Source organism: Hermetia illucens, chromosome 3 (genome assembly GCF_905115235.1).
Source record: "Hermetia illucens chromosome 3, iHerIll2.2.curated.20191125, whole genome shotgun sequence".
NCBI lineage: Eukaryota > Metazoa > Arthropoda > Insecta > Diptera > Stratiomyidae > Hermetia > Hermetia illucens.
The window spans coordinates 146,850,233-146,872,015 of NC_051851.1; the positions used below are offsets into that span (position 1 = coordinate 146,850,233).

The window sequence follows — 21,783 nt, forward strand, 5'->3', positions numbered from 1 at the left end:
TAACCGCGGATGAAGGGGCCTCAGGTAGCCCAGATTTGAATCCTCCGAACTACAGCCTTTGGGCTAAGTTAGAGGAAACTGGCTGCGATTGAACTTACACCGATTTGGAGAGTTTGAAGGCCAGCATCGTGCGTATAGCTCAAGAAATGCCGCTTCATACCGCGCGTGAAACGATCGATTCATGGCCTCACAGACTTCGGGCCAGTTAAGCTACTAGCGGCGGCCATTTTGAATATTTTTTTTCGTTTGAAAGCTCTATGTTCCCCTTTTTTAATGGTGTACTTTCCGATTGATTTGGTATATTACTTCGAGAGAAATGCAGATTTGTTTCACTGACAGAACTTATGGCTAAACTATGTATATATTGTATGTGCTAACCCTTTTGTTTCTTTCCGCAGTCAGTGGAAAATATATGAACGACGGAGGTAGGGGCTTTCGCACTGTTTTCCCCTAGTTTGTAGGCTTTTGATATGATCGATACAGGACTGCTCTTTGTTGGTTAAGTTTTTCAACTTTCACTTTATGCATCTAGCAATTATACCTGGAATCATTCTGATTGCCTCTACACCTCCATTTGTCCTCTAAGAGAATGCTTCTTACTTTTTTCTAATTTGCCGTGTTTTGCAGGGCATGGGATTTTAAATAGCTTGCACAGATCCCTACTGAAAAAAGTTATGAACTCCAGGTTTTGTTCCTCGTTAATTTTTTATCATCCAAATCTCTTGAACGGATAGAAAATATTATCAACTTAACTGTTTTGGCACATCAGCTTTTCTGTAGTCCGAACAGTGTTGAACGGTCGTATGAAGTTAAATAATAAATATTGACACAGTTACTCTCGATTGATCATTTCCGACAAAGACGACACCTTCCACAAAAGATATAGTTCAATAAATTGGCAGTTTAAAATGTGAGCATTTTGCAAAAAAAGCTCGTTTTTTGTTAACGTAACATGCTGACCCTGAGCCCAGCTAAATGAGGAGGTTTTAAGGCAATGAGTTTCGTGCTGTCTTCAGTAAATAAAAACCAAATGTTGGGAGAATCAGGAAAAGAAATAACTAAAGCATAGGACATATTCTACCGGATCTTTCTTAAGGATAGGCCCCACACAAAGTAAACGCGTTGAATGTCATTAAAAAAAGCTGAGTGATTTGAGTAACTCGGATCAACATGAAGCCTGAATGAAGTCGCGCTGTATAACTGGCGGACTCTTCAAAAAACCATCTCAAAACCAGCATTTCTAGCAGCATCGCTCGCTCGGAAGCCCTCTATGGTTCCGCAATGCTGGCCTCCTACTATAGACCATGAATATTTCCTCGTGGTAATTGATACGATAATATTGTATGAGTGGCATGTTATGATCACGATAGCAATTAGGATACGCCCAATCGACATCATTAGGAAATTGCAAGAAAGGACGAGGTATTTCGAGCTAGTTAAAACGAGCATGAAGATCCAGGTCAATGTGAAAAGTACACAGATGCCAGCAGAAACAGCGACCGTTTGACACGATAGTTGAGTATTTAAAAGCTTCTCGGATCTACCCGGACTAAGCCTATGACCGAGAAAAGTTGCGAACTTGATTTAGACGAGCCCAACCCACGTTGCTTCATTTATTACCCAAGGCACAAAGCAGTGTGGTAAGAAATGACCAACTGTCACAGGTGGTATTGGATATGAATAATATAGAGAGAAGATCCTTGTATCCGCATAGCGTACAATTTAAATCACAAACGTATATAGCTCTGTACAAAGTGTCCTTATCCGATCACACCAGAGATTTGCTGTATCAATTTGGAACACTGTAGCGGGCAAATTAAAACTACAAGAATACAATCATTACAATAATTTGAAATAAAAGTCTGCATATTTCCCTACACATTATGCAAAATGTTATATTTTTACCACATTTCTCTTCTACAAATTGAAAAGTGGTGAACCACCACTCATTTTAGAAATTGTTATTCCGTGATCTCTTAAATTACTCCTTACTGCGCTCTGCCGTTAAAATAGATCCGCTGTTCAATGTTATTCATGTTGCGATTACTAGCTACCGTTTAAACTATGACAAACTTCCTTCTTCTCTAATACCTTTCATTCCACTTTCATTTAAAATTAAATCTTTGATATTGGTACAAAATTCTTCATATGGTTGTTCCTTTCACATTGAGCGTGCTTCGCATTACACGATAGAAACCAAATTTGAATGTTATGTTACTAATCGTAAAGAGTATCGGCAATTCCAAATGAAAATATCCAAATCATATCTTTAGTAAATGTCATTAAGAATGTATTTAACAAGAAACTAAAACGCTTTGGTGTACATCTTTACAAGAGTGCGACGAGTTCTTCCTATAAACATCAAACAAATTTCTTAGATACCCGAAAAAGAGGTTCACTTAATAACATCACACGTAAAACTCAGTTTGAAACGATTCTTTTTCGAATTGGGGTTGATTTACACGCAGTTTAACCGAAAGTGAATTTTAATTGTTGGCTGTGATGTGCATAAATGATCGTGGTTATCTTTACACTAGGGAAATACACATTTAGATTGCACGGAGAAGAAAGAACTATTGCGATATAAAACGATTAACAAACGACAACAATATAAGACGAGTCATACCAGTAAAGAATTTTCAACCGAACAGAATATATCCTAAATCATTAAATTAGGTATAAATGTCTCTGCTTTCGCAAACTACATTCTACTAATATCTAATTAGCTTGTGGTGGTGGCACCTGTGTTTGTGGCGCCAGACGTGATACGAATGCAACTCCACCACGTAGAATTTTCGAAACAACTGGTGGTGACCGACATGCCAGTGATTCGGTGGCCATCCTCAACTCAGTGAACATGGTCCGGGTGTAGGGATTGCGTCGTGACATGTAACGCATGAATAGGAAGTGATAGTAGACGAATGGTGTCATTAGACCAGCGCGACCCCTGCAAAAGGACGGAATAGAATTTCGATAGACACAAAGACCTGATATGATGGGGTGAATTGATACTTACATGAAAACTAATATGACCGTCAACGGCATCAAAAATATTTCAGAGAATGCGGCTAATCGTAGAATGTTGGTCGTCTGAAATTCTACAATCGAAATGAAGAACCTTGCCCCCCACCATGAGTTCTGTCCAATTATCTGGAGGTGGAGAAGGGAAAATTTGGGTTAATCGTTTTCAAAAATAATTGCTTTGCGTTGAAAATTCAATCTATGTAAATAGCAGAAATAGGCAACTTGATCCTGCAGTTGGACTTATTGGAAACACATTAAAAAACCATAAAAAAATATTTCAAAAGAGGCAAATCGCCGTCTATACTTACATCTAACAATTTAAGTGAATAGCTGGACGCGTGCAGAACAGCAAACAATACCACGGGGCACACAATCAAAAAGACTGGACTAACGTAGAAAAATATCAAAGAAAATAATAAATAGTGACACGAGTCCTCCATTATCAATCGATTTAAAAATTCGCGATTGAATGCGAATGATGGAATACGTTGGTGTAGTCGCAATGCACTTGTTGCTGCATTAGCTAACAGAACCTTATTGAAGTTATTTTGGGACGTTCTGTTGAAAGAAAAAAAGTGTGGATTAGTGGAAATCCTTGATTTGCAGCGGAGGTAGCAGGTAGCGAAAATACTCACCCAAATATTGGAAAAACATAACCAATTGCAAATACAATTGTTAATACTCGAGTTGCCCATAATGCTACATCTATTTTGTTTTCTTTGACATGTTCGATAAGGCGGGCCTGTGGCGGTGGTTGCGTCGTCGATGTGCGATTGCTCTCCGTACCCTGGTCGTCATTCATCTTGTATCTGTGAATGTATTGAAAAGATATATCGTTAGTTACGATTTGACGATTTATGCAACTTTATCAGAAACGTTGGACAAGTTTTTTGTGCGGTTTTTAGAAGCCCGTTTTGTGAAGGGTATCAATTATATCTTAATATAATAGTTGACGAAGGGTTTAGTATGAATATAGCATTGGCGTAATATACATCGATCAAGAATCATAGTGTGTACTTCAGCTTGTTGGACCTTAGCTTTGTACTGATGAAGGGAGTAAGTTGCTCCCGAAATATATATATACATAATAAAATAAAATTGTAGTTGGGATTAAGCTAATGGTCTATTAATTTTAGACTTAACTACAAACAGAAGGCGATATCTAACATTTTTGTAGGACCTGCCCCTCGTCTCACAATATTTTTGCGGGATTGTCGTGAAACATTACTTCACATGGCAAACACCTGCCCTAAAAGTTCAACTACCTCCGTCATTGATTTTCGTTTTGTGGGCGGGAGGGAGCACAAATTACTGCCACAGTGTACATCCGTCTCCTCCGTTCAGTCTCCTGCAGTTTAAACTTCTTTTGACCCCAGTATCTCTGAGATTAGCCTACCTCTAAATGGGTAGTTCAACGCTGAGCGGAGCCCTTCTTTCTCCCCTGTAAATTTCTGACAAGGGACCCTCCCAAGCAAACTCCCATGCAATGTAAACAGCTTTCCTAATCACCTTATTTCAATTACTTCTTATTCAGCCTGTTTCCGTTCAGAAGTGGGAATGGCTAGCCTTGATCGGTGCGCCAGTTTGCTCGATCAAAAGTCTGACCTGGATGGAACTGCAAGGCTCTAAATCGCCATCCAGCGTATCAATCTTACCTAGTGAGTTCTCGTCAACGCGTCCCTACCATCGAAGACGCCTCTCTCGCGATTTTTCAACGATCGGTGCAACCCCATGTCGAACACGGATATTCTCATTTTGGATGTGATCATGGCGTGTTAAGCCACTGATCCAACGCAACATTTTCGTCTCCATTACCGACAGGCGCCGTTTATTGTCTTTTATAGACGGCCAACACTCAGAGCCATGCGGCGACTAAATTCTTCGTTTGAAATAGTATTAGGCCAGCGTACTACCGATGGACACATCGCAGACAGATGTTCGCGAAGGCTTGGAACCTTTGAGTGACAGTATTGGTTACTTTTCATATGTTACTCCCATATAGCTGCACAGAAAGAACACCAGTAAGGCGTTAAGCTAATTGCATTTCCAGATTTTAGACAAGTGAAAGGGGATATAGCGCTGTTCATGCGGCGAGCGTCATCCAGTTTGGTGCCGTTTTCAACAGAAACCACGCTTCCTGGATATAAAAATTGATCGATATCTTCGATGCTCTGTCCACTAATACAAATAGGAAGCGTACGATTATCCGTCAGAAGAAGAACTTTAGTTTCGTTAGTGTTTACTTCAATTCTACTTGCTCACTTTCCAAATCGCAACAGACGAGAAGCTGTTTTGATATACCCACCACACTTCGAACTATAATTTTCGGATCGTGATAGAGCAAAGCCATTGCAAGAGTTCCTGTGGCACTAGACATTGCCGCAAATCCAGAAATGTAATGTAAAAAGGGCAAAACTTCTCACAGCGCCTCTCCATGAGTAACCGAATCAGTAGTTCCGCAGTTCTTGACAAACCCGGCTCGGTTTAATGCTATTTCAACACTGTGCCGAATATGGTTGTTAAGAATGCGTTCAAAAATCTTTACGGTGTGGAACAGCAACCAATAACTTGGACATTTTGTTTGACTGCCTTTCTTTTTCTATATTGGACCGGTGGTGCTTTCTTGCCAATCAGATGGTGTTCTACCTTCCTCAATAACCCCTTTGAATAACTCACTGAACCACAGCGTTGAGACCCAGGTCTTCGTTTTTCAAAGCTCAGCTGCGGTATCGTCAGGTATTATTGGTTTCTCTGATTTTGCTTATGAAAGCGCAGGATGAGCAAATTCTATTGTAGAAATCTGCTCGAATTATTCCCGCCACCTGTCCGTTGCGGCTCGTCGATCTGTAAGTAAAGTATCGTTCTTGTCATAAATGTAACAGAATTGTTCGCTATCCGTGGACATTGGTATCGGCTTTTGACAAGTCGATATAGTTCTGTTTCGGCGTCCCGAATGATTAGTTTACCGTAAAAATTGTTGTAATGGACCGCTCCGGTAACAGCGATCGTTTTTTCTGCTTCACAGTTGGGATTCTTGTAAATTTGTTAATTGGACGGCATTTCATCGTCGGGCTTATGGTATAAGGCGGCTTTATGGTTTATGTTTTTAACTGAATTCATTTCTTTTCTGAAGTATAGTCGTTTAAAAAAAAAAGACTACAACATGCGGCCAAAATTAGTTTCACGTATTGTATTTTTAAGATCTGCATACAATCGGCTCTAGGACTCTAAGAATTTTTCAATCGAGTGTAACAAGACATGATCCTTACGATCCCAAAGGGCACCCTGCACGCTTTTCTGTGTCCGAACCTGAGTTCCGGCGACCTGTGTGGTCAAACTGGAGCAGGCAATAGCGGAAAACGTGTATATGCTACGCGAATGCAAAGAATACGTGTTTGGGGCAGCTCGGAAATCAATGAAAGAGGTGAATCATTCTTTGATTTTATTATTAATACAAATCGGTAACAGGATACAACATTCTTCCATTCCCCCACTTCGGAGAACTATGATTGATGGGAGGTCCTTGACAATGGGATTTTTAGGATGGAGAACTGGTGAGTGTCTGACCTTAGATCCTTCTCAGATCACAGCTGAATATTTTTCAGTTTAGATCTCGTCGGTGAGGTCTCCAAACCTTTCAGAACATAGGAGCCCATCTTTTCTTAAAAAGTCTCAAGGCTCCTGAGCAGAATATTCTGGTGAAATCCTGGAGCTACTGGTTTAGACGCACTTTCCCACCAGCGACAAGGACTGTGAATCAGAGCCTTGCTTGGAGTGTATGCATGTGTAGTCCTGGATCTGAAATTAAGTCTGTATTGCCTTGTATTGGGAAAAGTGGGTCGGTGGCATATTGTAAGCCTATGCCACAGTATTCTTCATCGACGGATCAAAATGTGGACTCGATGCGGGAGTTTTCTCGGACACACTGTATATTCGAGTCGTATGGTCTCCCAGGCTTCACCAGTGGTTTCTAAGTGAAAGTAATGGCGATACTGGAAGCCTATCTTTGGCTGGAGCATGGTCGGAACCCTAAGCTTAACAAAGCCATTTTGATCGATAGCCAAGCGGCCATTAAGGCCCCCAAAGTGGTTGGGGAGTGTAGAAACGCACTGAACAGTCTGGGAGGCACACTTAAGGTTATCCTCCTCTGCGTTCCCGGTCATTCGGTCGGAACATAGAGGGGAACGAGCGGGCCGACGGACAGGCCAAGCGGAGCTCTGCTGTTGGCAGTCCTTCGATGAGTGGTGTGGAATCTAGTCGTACCACTTAGTAGTCGCGGACTTCAGATGGTGAGTCAAGGAGGAATTGGCCCGCTTATAACTAAACCCGATTACGAGAGCTCTTGTGACAGATGCGTGCAAATGCATATAAAATTACAGCGGTCTGCACAGGGTACTGGCAATATGGGACCATGCTGCCAGGCTCGGCACACTCTACAATTCGCACTGCCCAAGCAGTGAAGAAGGGGGGGAAACCCTCGGGCAATTCCTTTGCGAATGGCCAGATCTAGCTAGCATCAGGCTACGGACACTAGGTAAACTATTCTTTGGGGGCCTCAGAGAGATCTCTAGCTGCAGGATGAAAAGAGCTGCTTTCCCTCTTGAATGCTACGGGTTGGCTCTGAAGATCTGAGTCAGCAGGATTCTGCTTGTTTGCTCTCATAACACATGCGTCATTAATTAAAAATTCGACTTTTTATCAAGATTGTTGCTTTTCATAGCGATACAATCATTCTAGTGTTTTTCTAAACTTTCCATGCCTTTCTTATAAAACATTGTGTTTTTAGACTGAGAATAGGCGTCAGTTGCGGCTATAACTTCACCTCCGAGTCGAATTTCTTTCCACACAGAGGCTTGCCTGCTGACTGTTGTTTTCGAACGTTTTAGTCTCCATTCGGCTGTCGGACTTGTTTTGTCTTCGTAGTATTTTGATGAATCCACGCGTCATCCATTGTTTGGTACCAATGCAAAAAATCCTTTCTACTCCGTGTAAACAGCTGCAAACAGCGTTCTGAATCATCAATTCGTTTTATTTTTGCTTCACTGTGAGCATACGCGGAATCCACTTGGAACAAGATTTTTTCATATATAAATTGTCATGTACAATTTTGGACACAATTCCCCCCTTTCAGATCTTCAGGATCTTACCTATGTCCTCCAACCTTGCTTTATGATCGGTCATAACGATTTTTAGGACTTTTTGGATGTTTTCGGGCGCTGCCACCTCAATTGAGCGTCCTGGGCACCCTGTGCCTTGGTTATATGTTCGGCCACTTTTAAGGTTCGCATACCATCGGCAAATGGTTGCTTTAGAAGGGCACCTTTCTGGGTAACACTTTTTCAACCATGTTTCAGCTTGAACGGTATTTTTCCGATTAAAAAACAGTGTTTCATTAACACGTGAAATTCGGTTTTTCCATCGTTGTTTAAACAAACACAAATCTATCGTCCCTTAGCCTTCAATATCTCAAGAACTACTAAACCAAATGCCATGAAATTTCCACACGTATCCTGTAGAAATTGGTTCTACCGAAAAACATGGTAGTATGGTAATCGCGGCGCGATGTACGAAGGTTATTTCAAAAATAAGGTTTCCATATTTTTTTTCATTCACAAGGAATTTTTAATTGAAAAAAACGAATACACCATTGGAAACGTTGATCTTTAAACTATTTTTCTACATAATCGCCATTTTCTTCTGACCATCCATAATCCAATTTTGTATTCCGGTCTCGAAAAAGTACGCCTGTTCAGAAACCTGGAAATTGGAGCTCGGTGTATTTCCATTGGTGAGATTGTTTTGTTTCCGGAGTAACGGAATGGCACCACGTTTCATTCCCGGTAACAATAGCGTCTAAGAAATCTTCGGTATTCTCATCGTATTCACTCTCGCCACAGCTTCACAGAAGATCGACGGCCACCCGCTCCGTTGTTCATCGTGGATGCCCGTGCGGCATGCATCCGGCATCAGGGAACTCCCTACACCATTTGCGGACATGTTGAATGCTTATACACGTTTCCCCATACACTGCACTTAACTAGCGATGAATTTTTATGGGTGATAACTTTGGATGAAATATCGATGGCCGCATGAATTTCCCAAATGGCAGTGACGCCGATGACGGGCTCCTACGCGGATGGCTGTCAGGCCGGTACTGACCGTCGCAAACGGGCGAATGTTATTGAGGAGGAACCAGTGAACAAGGCGATATTGCCAGATTTCGCCTAGCATCATGCGCGGCAAAGTTACAACGTTGGGAACCTTATTTTTGGAACAACCCTCGTATGTGTTAGTCTCGGGACTTAATAACCCATGTGTTAACAACAGTCATGGCTTAGTAGTTTGTGGAATCAAAACGGCGCACCACAGCGCTAATTGGCTACTGATGCCTGCCTAGTTAACTACAGGCCTTTACAAAATCAGTGAAGGCCTTCAAACCGTGGGAGATATACTCAAGGAGACAAGGTCAATCTTCTCGTAACTTGCAAATGGGATTTTTGTGTCCTCGCCCCGAGTGGATCAGTATTGTAATGATTAGCAATTTACATTTGACCATGAGCTTTGAAATCTACAGCGCTGGGTTAAATTTCACGATAAGATCGACTGCTTTTAATCGCATGAAATTAATGGCATTTTTAGCAGCCCTATATCGACAAGCGGCCTTTGTGTTATCGGTTGGCAATAATATAATCTCGAATAGAAATTCCCACAATAAAACGAATAAAATTTCTTTTGTGTCGGTGCAAAAATCGACAGATACTCATTAAAGTACCAAGCATGGCTATGGATTATACGGCTACGGCCAGTAGGTATTTAAAACGCTGACAAGAGTCCATTGTCATCCTCATTTAGAATCGTTAAGTAACCCATTGACCTTAGATACTGTTACGAGCGGCTATTTATGGCAACATACGCATATAAACAAAGATTGCATTGTTGAAGCAGTAATTATCCTATCGACAGTTGATAGCGCAGGCGAGATAACGAAGTACAAATTTGATGTGCTCGGAAGCCGGTTCGTAACAAATTAACTGCGACCACCGAGGCGGTTACTCATGCGTTTGATTTTTACAAATTCATAGGATTTTTGCAAAGACACGTACTCGGTTATCATTGGACATGAATTACGGGAATGAGTCATCAAAATAAGATGAGTTCCGTTTGTTAAGCACATTTCTGTGAAAGAAAGTGACATTGCGACGACTCCGGTGCGGATTTCATTAGCAGAAAAAAAACATCGAACTAAATATATCCATTAAAGTCCAAGTGAAAAAACAACAGAAAGGCAAATTACTACTTACAAGCCCAGCCCAGCTCAAAGCTAACATAGAAGTGTTAAAAACAAACATTGCTGTGTACAGGGTTCAGCTTGATTTCAGGTTTTTAATGGCAAAGTAGACAAGATTGCGGCAGTTAGCGTGCGCAACTCAGTCACGTTAAGAGCAATTCGTACGACCATAACGCAAACATTACCGCACAACGAAACAGTAACGTTTGCAATAAAAACTTTCTAAAACTGAGATATGAGGCGAACCAACTCAAATTCTGCTGACGAGAAGTGAACATTGTACAGCTGCATTTCCGTGCTAAGGCCTGAGTTTTCATGGAAACAGTAATTACCGAGTGGCACTGAAAAAATTCATTAATTAAAACTTTATGAAGAGTCGTTATTGCGCGGAGCAGTCGACTAGCCGAGAGCATGAATATTTAATGAATTGTGCGCACTAGGCCATGGTTTGTGGTTATGTCAGGCAATTTCTAAATTGCCGCAGCTTTTTAGGTGATTTTAACTTTCATTTAGCGTAATTGTAATACTATGGGATGTTCGCTTGCCGCTCTTCCGCCAAATGCAAATCAATAACCATCCAATTGGCATCTAAAAGCCAATTGCGATTAACGGCGCCTTTAATCGATGAATACTAATCGACCGAGCAGCGAAAAGTAGCGATTGGATTACTCCAATTCGCTGATATTACCAAGCAACTATCGAGATAAGCCGGCGTTCAGTACCCGCAGTCTCCGGCTCCATGTAACTCGCGGAATAATAGCCAGACCAAGGCAGACCCACAAAGAATGCGCGCTAATCAAATGGTAAATAAAGCCTTATCAGAAAACTTTATCTCAGGTTGATTGATTGTCGAGTAGTTGGGGAAAATTCACCCGCTCGCTAGCGATTCCATGTTCTCGTCCATAATTTACTGATGTAATCCAGCACTTTCTGCTCTAACTTTATCCAAAACTCCGCAGTAACATTATATTTTCCACTTACAACAAAAGAATCTGAAACAATTGAGCCAACACTCGACAATAAATACTACTTACGCGACTTTTTCTCGCTGTCACAATAATTCCGGAAAAAAACTTTTTAGTGAAATTTTCCTCGAAATTGGAAAGTTCTTCACGTTATTCGTGTTTCAAGCAAATGACTCACAAACTCTCGTCAATTTTAAATGAGATAGAATTTTCTAGCGCGAAATCTACCGAGTTGTAATTGATTACAATATTTTGAATTTAAGAGGAAAACGCTAAAAGACTGGAGGAAAATTTTAATTGGACCCACGATGAAAGTACAAAAATCCGATGTGGACCAATTAATTTCTGGCGTAGGATTTGACTGACGTTCGGGCGTACCAACGTGACGGTTTTAAGTGGAATTGTTGATTGTTGGATGGTAACGCCTTTGGGAGGTGGAAACAGATGGGTTGGGGTAATATGTTGAAATCTGGAGCAAGATAGGGTAATCTACTTAGTTTATTATAAGCAGTACAATTTATAATACATTTCAAATTAACCCTATTTCATCAAAAACTCTTCCAGACTATCTAAATACAAATTGCAAAATAACTTCCGGTTTGTGGACCAATGTTCAAAACGTCAAATTTTAACCGCATGCACTTGGGGCCCACAAACATTTCAAAGTCAAAGTTGTGAGTGTCTTGAAGGAGTCGCGAGGGTTTATTTTGTGAAAATAATAACAAGGAGCGATGACTTCAGTTGAGGACGATGATATACCGCAGCTGTCTGCAGATACTCTGGAGATTTTGCAAGCATTTTTGAAAGAAAAGGAAGAACGGGAAAAGCTGGAATTGGAAGGCGGTAAAGATGTCAATTTCGAGGAGGATTGGGTAAATATTTTTGTTAAAAAAGCTACAATTAAAAGTTGATTGAGGCTAAAAGCATTGTTCTGTAATATCCTCGTAGAGTAAAGTCTGTGATGGGAATTATAAGCTCTACTTGAAATATTCCGGTCATTATTTGCAAATCGTCCCTTTCTGCTCCGTCGACGGAACTGCATTCATTATTACTTCCGAGTTGTCGCAGTGCTTTCCGATATTAGTTTTAACCTACAAGATTTAGAACACCGAAGGCTAAACCATTAGATTGGCAACCTTAACTACATTACGTGTCTGGTATAGTAACGGGATCGAGTCTGCTGTTTCCTCGATGATAATTCAGTCCGGTTTTCTGTTGTTTCCTATTGTCTTGAATATTCTGGCCAGCCTTGTCCATTGAATGAGCACCAGCGCAGCTGATAATCCAGCACTCGGAAGCATTTTTCATTTGAGATATTCGATTATATGACGATCGCAAAAGACAGCTGTGTTGATGGGAAACAACCTTTAAAGTGAGCAAAGCCTCCACCACGTCTGCGCTCTATCTTGGTCATAATCATCATCAACGGCACAACAACCGATATACGGTCTAGACTTGCTTTAGTTAGGAACTCCAGACGTATCGGTACTTCTTTTTCTACCATAGATATTGCCCTTATAGACTTTCCCTAAACGGTCGTGGTGTCGCTAATAGATTTCATCGTTATAGAGGCTACGGAATCGTCCATTCTCCTGTAGGGGGTCAAAAATTCTTCAGAGAATTCTTCTCTCGAACGTGCCAAGAGTTCGGAATAACCCAAGTCTCCGAGGAATACATGGGGACTCGCAAAATCATTGTCTTGTACAGCGAGAGCTTTGACCCTATAGTGAGATGTTTCGAGCTAAACAGTTTTTGTAAGCTGAAATATGCACGGATTTCATCGTCATAGCTGTTATCGGTTGTGATTTTCGACCCTAGATAGGAGACATTTTCAACGGTGTCAAAGTTGTGAGCGATTCGATGTTGTTCGTTATTTGGTTTTTGGTGTTAACGCTGCCACCATGTACTTCGCCTTGCCTTCATTAATGTGCAGCCCAAGATCTCGCGCCATCTACTCGATTTGTATGAAGGTAGACTGTACATCTCGGGTTGTTCTTCCCATAATGTCAATATCGTCTTAGACCGTTGTTGCACATTGGTCAGGGTCAACCTTAACTAGGTTCGTTGGTATACCGAATTCTCTCAGGGCCGTGACTTAGACGATGAAAAGATGGTGCAACTGATGTCCATATTTCAACAGTTTTTCAATCGTTTGCCGCAGAGAGAAAATCGGATCTGTTGTTGATTTGCCTGGAGCGAAGCAACGTCATACTTCAATAATTGCTGCACTGCGTGATATCTCCCTTTTTATGAATGGGACAGATAATGTCCCGTTGCCAGTCGTCAGACATTGATTCACTGTCCCACTCCACTCCATATTTAACTAATTCGGCTGTAGTTCTATCGGCTCCGGGCGACTTATGATTTTTAAGCCCATAAATGGCATGGACTTTTTTTCTATACTTAGTGGTGGCAGTATTTGTGTTATCATTGGAATGCTTACGTAAGCTATGGAAACCAACATATGCCCAGAATAGGTGGTCCGTCCTTACTTGCCAGTTAAAACAAGACTAATCTTCCAGTGATAGTTTACAGCAATCATTTCGAAGTATGTAAAGGATGCTACTCTGACACGCTATATTAAAATCAGTCGAAAAATGTCTACTTTAGAAACTGTTGCCAATCCTAGCAGACAGCAACATGATACGAAATGAAATTATGAATTCGGGATAAGAAAGCAGCACAATACAATAGGCAAGTGCGCCGGATTGTATCAGACATAAGCAATGTCCTTGAAGCAAATTCCCACTTAACCACGTAAGATCAGAGCGGGAAATCCTCAGGAGAGTGTGCTACAGTGAATCTGGTTTTTACGGCAGATTTTCCTGCTAGCCGTTAACCAGTACAGCTACCATTGCTGGCGTTAACGCAATCCACAAGCAGTCCCAAAACTAGCTTATTTAAAATGGAATGCTATCTAACGGTAGTAGGTGTGGAGGATACAGACAAATGCGTGAAAGTGTAAAAACAAAATTGTCTTCAAGTGAAAGTCAACAACATCGCTATATACCCCAATCAGACGAGGCTTAACACTTGATCAACACCTTGATAGAAGGCTCGACTGGAAATGGCACATAGAGGCGAAGAATCAGCAACTAAAACTTAAAGTCAAAGACTTTTTGTCTGAAGTTGTTGTTCTATAAATCGGTGCTGTCCAAAAAATATTCGAAACGCAGTTCGAAACCTTCCTAAAAAATATTGTTGGCGAATACCAGCGAGGATTTTTACGTGGAATGTCAACGACTGATTAGGTATTATCAGTGAAACAGATGTTGTTTGGTGTATAACATTCATGTCGTTCTTTTTAAATGTTCATACGACAGTATCAGTTGCTCGGTACTGTACAAATATTATCTGAATTTGAAATGCTAAATCTACAAAATCAACTAAAAAATAAACTGCCGTCCATAGGGTGGAAAGTTCGACTAGTAGGACAGCAGAAGTTCCAAGCATCTACCTAAAGACAAGGCGAAAAGTAAACGACCACCTGGAAAACTTCGAAACAGATGGTAGTGGTCAATGTAAATTGCATGCTGCTCGATTTCTGAAATTGGAGAATGACTTGAGAGATCAACAACTGACATCGGACTGTGGTGCTAAATAGGGAAATTGTATGAAACGCAGATTTCAGATGAGATACAAAGGCATTCTAGGCCAAACCATCCAACATTAATGTGTGACAAACATTTCAGTCTAAACTTGTGATATGTATCCCCGCTGGTCCCTGATATTTTCATAACGTTGACCTCCGTAATGATCTGGAAACTAGTAAAAAAAAAATAGTGGAAAAATAGGTTTTCCGCTAGCAAACATTTAGCCAGATCGAGGAGTCATCTAGACACAATGGTTAAGAAAATTCACAGGAACCTCAAAGGCTGACCTAGACAGGTGTCTATATAAGCAACAAATTATAAATTTTGCCATTCTTTTGCGCAACTAAATTGGTGATCACGTGGTATGTGTATAGGGTGGGGAGCGGCTTAGTCGCTGAATATTCAGACCATAGGATAGGTAGGTCGATATCAGTGGCCGCTCCGAGGAGCCCAATTAACGCTGTGGTGCGTCGTTTTGATGCCAGAAACTCCTAAGATCGTGACTGCTGTTATGAGAGCAAGGGTACAGAGTCCAGTCCGCTTAGATGTTTAGAGCCAACCAGTACCATTCACGAAGGAAACTAACTCTCCCACCCTGCAGCTAAAAATCTCTCTGAGGTTAACAAAGAATGCTTTAACTAGTGTCTCTAGCCTGACTCTAGCTAGAGCTGGCCAATCGCAAAGGGAGTGCCTGAGGGTTTCCTCTCCTCTCCGCAATTTCGGCAATGCGAATTGTAGGGTATGCCAAGTCTGACGGCATGGTCCTCTATAGGCCATTGCCCCGTGCAGACAGCCGTAATCTTCTATGTATTTGCATGTGTTTGGCAGAAGAGCTCTCTCAATCGGCTTTCGCTATAAGCGGGCCAAATCCTCCTTAACTTCGCACAGGTGGTGAGCCTTCGCCATCTGAGGTACACGGTAACTAATTAATGCGAGTAGATTCCGCACTTGGCAGTGGCCAGAAGGACACTATATTCAGAGCGTGGTGATCCATTGTACTCGACGTGCCCGTCTGACGGATATCTCAGATTCGTTTACGTATCGCAGGATTTGGTTTAGAACATTCGCAGAGTGTTGTGGATAGTGAAGTTTCATAATCGTCTCCGAAAACAACCCAGAAAACTGCTTGCAAAGTAGTGAGTTATAAGAATGTTAGTGTTCTGTATTCAGTTCCGTAGTATGACGAAAGTAAAAACAGTCTGTTCTGGGCTAGAACCCGAACTTGCATCAGAAGCTCCCTCACCTCTGCCCCAGGAGCAGCGCGATAAATAATTCATAACACGCCGGTTTTCGGCAGCAATATAATTCATATCCATGGCGTTTTATGAATTATGTATAAGGGTGTCGTGTTTACGATTATATATATATATATGGAGCCATCATCGGTTTTGGTCACGCTGCTTCCAGGGAAGATATGAGGCAGCGTCTGATGAGTTGCTTCTACCCTGGACGAAACCGTCAGTCAATTTCTGGACAAATTTACTAATATTTACTAAGAGAGAATTCATATGATCCAGCAGCAGGCGTTCTGGATCCAGCATGGAGCATGTCAAACAAGCCTAGAACACTCGTCTCCCGCCTTGTATTTGTACAGTGGAAGAAAATCATTAAGCATGTGCGCCGTTTCGCCCATATCAGGGGGCTTTGTATTTCGTTCTGACATTAACGATTTAATTAATTCAAAACTAATGAGAAATGAATGCATGTAAAATTAGTACCGAAAAATCCTACTACTATTTCTTTTGTATGACGTTTTAGTCATTCGTGAATTTATCAAGGCTGATGATAAATTTACGGTTGAAAAAGGAATGAATTTGACACAACACTACTATCTTCGCAAAATTATAGATCGAATAGAAGTTCGCATTGTACCCTACACATGGAACCACTTTATATTTGCGAAAATTATGTTTGAATACTTGAGAGGTACATTTTGATATAGATTGGCCTTCGACACAATAATTCCTAAAAAAACTCATGGGCATGTCTAGGCTTCCTCGCTTTCAATGGAATGGCTTTTTAATTTCCTTACTGGGACACCTTCCAGTATAGGAAAAAAATATTCTTTGCAAGAATTTTGATCTGTGCTATGCTGTGTCTGAGCGGATCCGAAACGCCCGCTGCTGGATTGTATGAATACTCTCATAGTAAATGTATGGAACAATTCTTTTATGTTTGACATATGCAGTGCTAGACACGCTAGTTACTGGAACATATTAATAGTGCTTCGAAACCTACGCATAAATAATATTCGAAGAAATTATCATTTAATTACTAATAACTAAATAAAAATAAAACTAGGTAGCTTAAGTACTGAGGAAGAGAGTAAGTAGCTCTCGAAATACGTATTTACTAACTGTTAAAATATATTGTAGTAGGAGAAAGCTACCTAGTTTTATTTTTATTTAGAAGAACTTCAAGCATCGGAACGGCAACTATTTTTACTAATATCTAATTAGATTTGATTGCACTAAAAGCCAATTAATTCATTATCCTAAATAAAAGCTACTTACATTGGATCTGTATTAAGATTTGCTTGTTAGATGACTCAGGGAATAACAGTTTATCTAAGGCTAGCATTATCTACATTTTAAGCTCTTGCTTGGTATCCATTTGATTATTGTGGTTTGTCGTTGGGTCTTTTCTATTCTTATATATTGTTGTCGTTTATCATATATACACTTGATTTCTTGATATCCATATATGCACTTCACCTCTTTTTAGCAACTAAGTCAATTTTGGTACAGCGCCAAAACAAAATCGGATTTAAAAGCTATTTGTCAACATATCATAACCGATGACACATATAAAATTGGTCTACTTTCATGCCCATCGGTATACACCTCCATCAAAGAGATCCACAAAAATGGTACGTCTTCAATTCAGTTTCTTTTGATATTCAATAGCAATAGCAATAGCAATTTTCTTTCCTTTAGTAAAAATCTTCGAATATGATCGGCGATTTGCATCATACGGTGATGATTTTGTTTACTACGACTTCAATGAAGCCGACAATCCAGAATGTTTGCAAGAATTTCAGAACTACTTTGACTTGGTTATAGTTGACCCACCATTTCTCTCCGAAGAATGCATGAAAAAGATATCGACAATTGTTAAGAAAGTAGTGAAAGCTGACGGGAAAATTATCTTCTGTTCAGGTGAGGTGTGCGAACCATGGATTACAACGTTTTTGCAATTGAAGAAGTGTAATTTTAAGCCAGAGCATGATAGAAATTTAGGAAATGAATTCGCTTCTTATAGTAATTTTGATATAGATAAAATTTTAAAAAATACAAAATAATTTAGTAAAATAATTATTTTTCTTCTTTGTCTTCAGCCTTTGTCCCGTTCACAAGCGGGGTCGGCTCGTCGTGATCGGCTTCGCCATTTGGCTCTATCGAATGCCTGATCTGGGTGCAATCTCGAGGCTTTCAAATCCCCATCCAGCGTATCAAGCCACCGTTGCTTAGGTCTGCCTTTTGGTCGTTTACCATCGACTTCGATGTTCAGACCAATCTTGGCAAGTGAATTCTCGTTTGCACGAATTGCGTGACCATACCATCGAAGACGCCTCTCTCGCAACTTTTCCACGATCGGTGCAACCCCATAACGATCGCGGATATCCTCATTTCGGATGTGATGTAAACGTGTGACGCCACTAGTCCAACGTAGCATCTTCGTCTCCGTTACCGCAAGACGCCGTTCATTGTCTTTTATGGTTGGCCAACACTCCGAACCATAGAGAGCGACTGGACGGACGACATTGCGGTAAATTTTAGATTTGAGACGTTCGTTGATACGTCGATCACAAAGGACACCAGTTGTGGAACGCCACTTCATCCAGGTTGCGTTAATGCGTGAAGCAATTGCATAGCGCAGCTCTCCTTTGGCTGATAGCGTTGACCCGAGGTATTTAAATCGCTCAGTTCTGGGCAGATCACTGCCGCTGACAGTGATTGTGCCTGTTTCATGGGGATCGGTCGTCAAAAATTCAGTTTTGTTTAAATTCAATCTGAGACCGTGTTGCATGAGGCGATCATTCCATTTTTGAACAAGTTGCTCGAGATCATTTTTGCTATGAGATGCTAGGAAAACATCATCTGCAGAAAGCAGTGTGTAGGGCGCTGGACGTTGGATATCCCGTGTGGCGGTGTCCATAACAAGGACAAAGAGGAGTGGTGAGAGGGCACTTCCTTGATGAACTCCAACAGAGACACGAAGCGGTTTTGATACACCCGCCATACTTCGAACTTTACTTTTCGGATCGTGGTAGAGCAATTGAACCCAGCGCACGAGTTCTTCTGGCACGAAGTGTTGTCGTAAAGCATACCAGATGAGTTCGTGTGGTACACGGTCAAACGCTTTCTCTAGATCCAGAAAGGCAATGTAAAGAGGGCGATGCTTCTCACGGTGTTTCTCCATGAGTAACCGCGCAGCGTGTATTGCGTCAGTAGTTCCGCAGCTCTTGACAAATCCGGCTTGATTCACGATTATTTCAACGATTTCGCGAATACGGTTGTCAAGAATGCGTTCAAAAATCTTCATGGTATGGGAAAGTAACCGGATCGGACGGTAATTTGAACATTCTGCTGGGCTACCTTTCTTTTTCCATATTGGAACAGTGGTACTTTCTTGCCAGTCAGATGGTGTTCTTCCTTCCTGAATAACCCGGTTAAAGAATTCACTGAGCCGCAGTGTTGGGTCCCAGCTCTTCGCTTTCCAGAGCTCAGATGCGATGTCGTCAGGTCCTGTTGCTTTCCCCGATTTCATTTGTTTTATTGCCTCCTCGACTTCAGTTGCGCTGACTGGTGGAACTGCTCCAAATGTCGGCAATGATTGTGGAAGTGGACGATGAGCAAATTCTTCAGTTGAAATCTGCTCGAAGTATTCTCGCCATCTATCCGTTGCGGCTCGACGGTTGGTAAGCAAAGTACCGTTCTTGTCATTAACACAACAGAAGTGTTCGATATCCTGTGTGCGTTCATCACGGCTTTTAGCAAGTCGATACAGATCTCTCTCGCCATCCCGAGTGTCCAGTTTATCGTAAAGATTTTTGAAATGGTTCGCTCGAGTGACAGCGACCGCTTTCTTTGCTTCCCGGTTTGCATTCTTATAAATTTGCCAATTAGCAGGCGTTTTATCGTCGAGAAATTTGTGGTAGAGGCGTTTCTTTTCACGGACCTTCATTTCAACATCATCATTCCAAAGCCAAGTATCTCGGTTGATGTACCGCTTACCCGGCTTGGTGACCCCGAGGGTTGCAGAGGCCGCTTTGTGGATCGTGTCTTTCATTTGGTTCCATGATTCTTCCACATTCGTAATGGTTGGCAATCGTATGAGTGAGACCGTTTCTTCTTTCTCCTCACCAAACCGCCACCATTTAATGCGCGGCGGGCCAGTGCGTTCCTCACGTTGTTTTATCGGTGGCTTAATTCGCAGGACGGCAATCAACGGCCGATGTTGAGGTGCGATGGTCTCATAGGGAACGACTTTGCAATCAGTGACAGTGGTAAAATGTTGGCGTCTTATGAGAATATAGTCGATTTGCGTTTTATTGTTCTCACTATAAAATGTGGGAAGGTGAGACAATCGTTTGATGAACCATGTATTCATAAGTACAAGGTCATGGGTGTCCGCAAAATCGATTATACGCTCGCCACCTTCATTGCGCGCTCCGAACCCCTTTCCCCCATGGCACCTGTTACCGTCTGCCTTTTCACCCACATGACCATTAAGGTCGCCGGCAATGATTATGTAATCGTCAGCAGGCACGTGACAAGTCTTTTCACCGAGAAGTTGCCAGAAGGCATCTTTCTCGGCATCAGGTCGACCTGTTTGTGGTGCATACGCGGTGAAGAAGTGAATAGTGCGATCAGCTGATATAATGGTGAGCTTCATCAGCCGATCATCAAATCGTTCGACTTCTTTAATGGCATCACGGAAACCCTCTGAGATGGCAATGCCAACACCATATTGAGTGTGTGGGTTACCAAAATAGAGAAGTTTGTAGCCATTTTTACCGCGTTCGCGTTCAATGTCGCAGCTTTTGGCACCAGACCATCGGGTTTCTTGCAGAGCGCAGATGTCAATGCACCTTTTCCGAAGGGCTCTTGTGAGTTCCTCCGTCTTGCCAGTTAGGGTACCAACATTTAGTGTGCAGACACGTATTTGTTTTGTTCGTTGTGTGCGGACTAACTTGCTTACGTCCTGACGCCGTCCATGCGTCAAGAACCCTTGCCCATTTCTCGACAGGACCGGGGCCCGTCCTGCCGCGGCGGAGTTTACAATAATTATTTTTAATAATTTATAATTTAATTTAGTCGAATCTTTATAGTTTAGCGTTTTGAAGGCTTACGCTTTCAAACTGGCAAAGGTCTAACATGTTTACAGGCTGATTGGTTCGGTCGACAAGTGAATCATTCTCAAGAAATACCAGTATCAGAGATTTAATACTTTCTATATTTTTCCAAACATCAGTAAACCAAAAGACTGTAATAGGTGGTCTCGGACGTGCCAGCACTGCAAGAAGTCGTGGGTTGGTCTATAGTAGACCTGATTAGGGTTGTGAAGAGAAAACCCCGGGCCCGGGATGAAAATGATTCGGGGCCAAAAAGAGATTTAATTTGGTTCCAGTCTCAATTGCCTGTCCTCCGAAGGAAAAAATCGTCTCCGGAGGGAATCTGCTCTTTCTCCCCGTTAGTGGGTCCAGGCCATTTATAGGATTGCGAAAGTGTGCGATGCGACTATGCTCAGAAGGTGTACCCAACTTTAAAAAGAAAGGTGCCGTCCCCGAACGAAAGATTTTATTTTGCTGTAAGATTGAGGGAGTTCGCACCAATTGGAGAATAACTTATATCCACTTTCTTTGCATAACAACTTGAGTCGAGCCAACCCCAGTATGACAAAGCCGACT

At 41.6% G+C, this 21,783-nt stretch overlaps 2 protein-coding genes across 2 annotated transcripts; one reads left to right on the top strand and one right to left on the bottom strand.

Moving 5' to 3' along the window:
• Positions 1–1,869: 1,869 nt before the first annotated feature.
• On the bottom strand, positions 1,870–11,483 carry LOC119651213 (Krueppel homolog 2). The gene is made up of 5 exons (XM_038054664.1): positions 11,347–11,483; positions 3,660–3,833; positions 3,333–3,582; positions 3,017–3,150; positions 1,870–2,947 (listed from the first exon to the last, which is right to left on the bottom strand). The coding sequence occupies exons 2-5, from the start codon at positions 3,824–3,826 to the stop codon at positions 2,719–2,721; spliced, it is 780 nt and encodes a 259-aa protein (XP_037910592.1). The 5' UTR covers positions 3,827–3,833; positions 11,347–11,483; the 3' UTR covers positions 1,870–2,718.
• A 136-nt stretch (positions 11,484–11,619) lies between these two features.
• On the top strand, positions 11,620–18,184 carry LOC119651214 (protein-lysine N-methyltransferase CG9154). Its single transcript, XM_038054665.1, has 4 exons — positions 11,620–11,761; positions 11,842–12,149; positions 17,595–17,739; positions 17,807–18,184. Exons 2-4 carry the CDS (start codon positions 12,009–12,011, stop codon positions 18,169–18,171), a joined length of 651 nt encoding a protein of 216 aa, XP_037910593.1. The 5' UTR covers positions 11,620–11,761; positions 11,842–12,008; the 3' UTR covers positions 18,172–18,184.
• Positions 18,185–21,783: the final 3,599 nt, after the last annotated feature.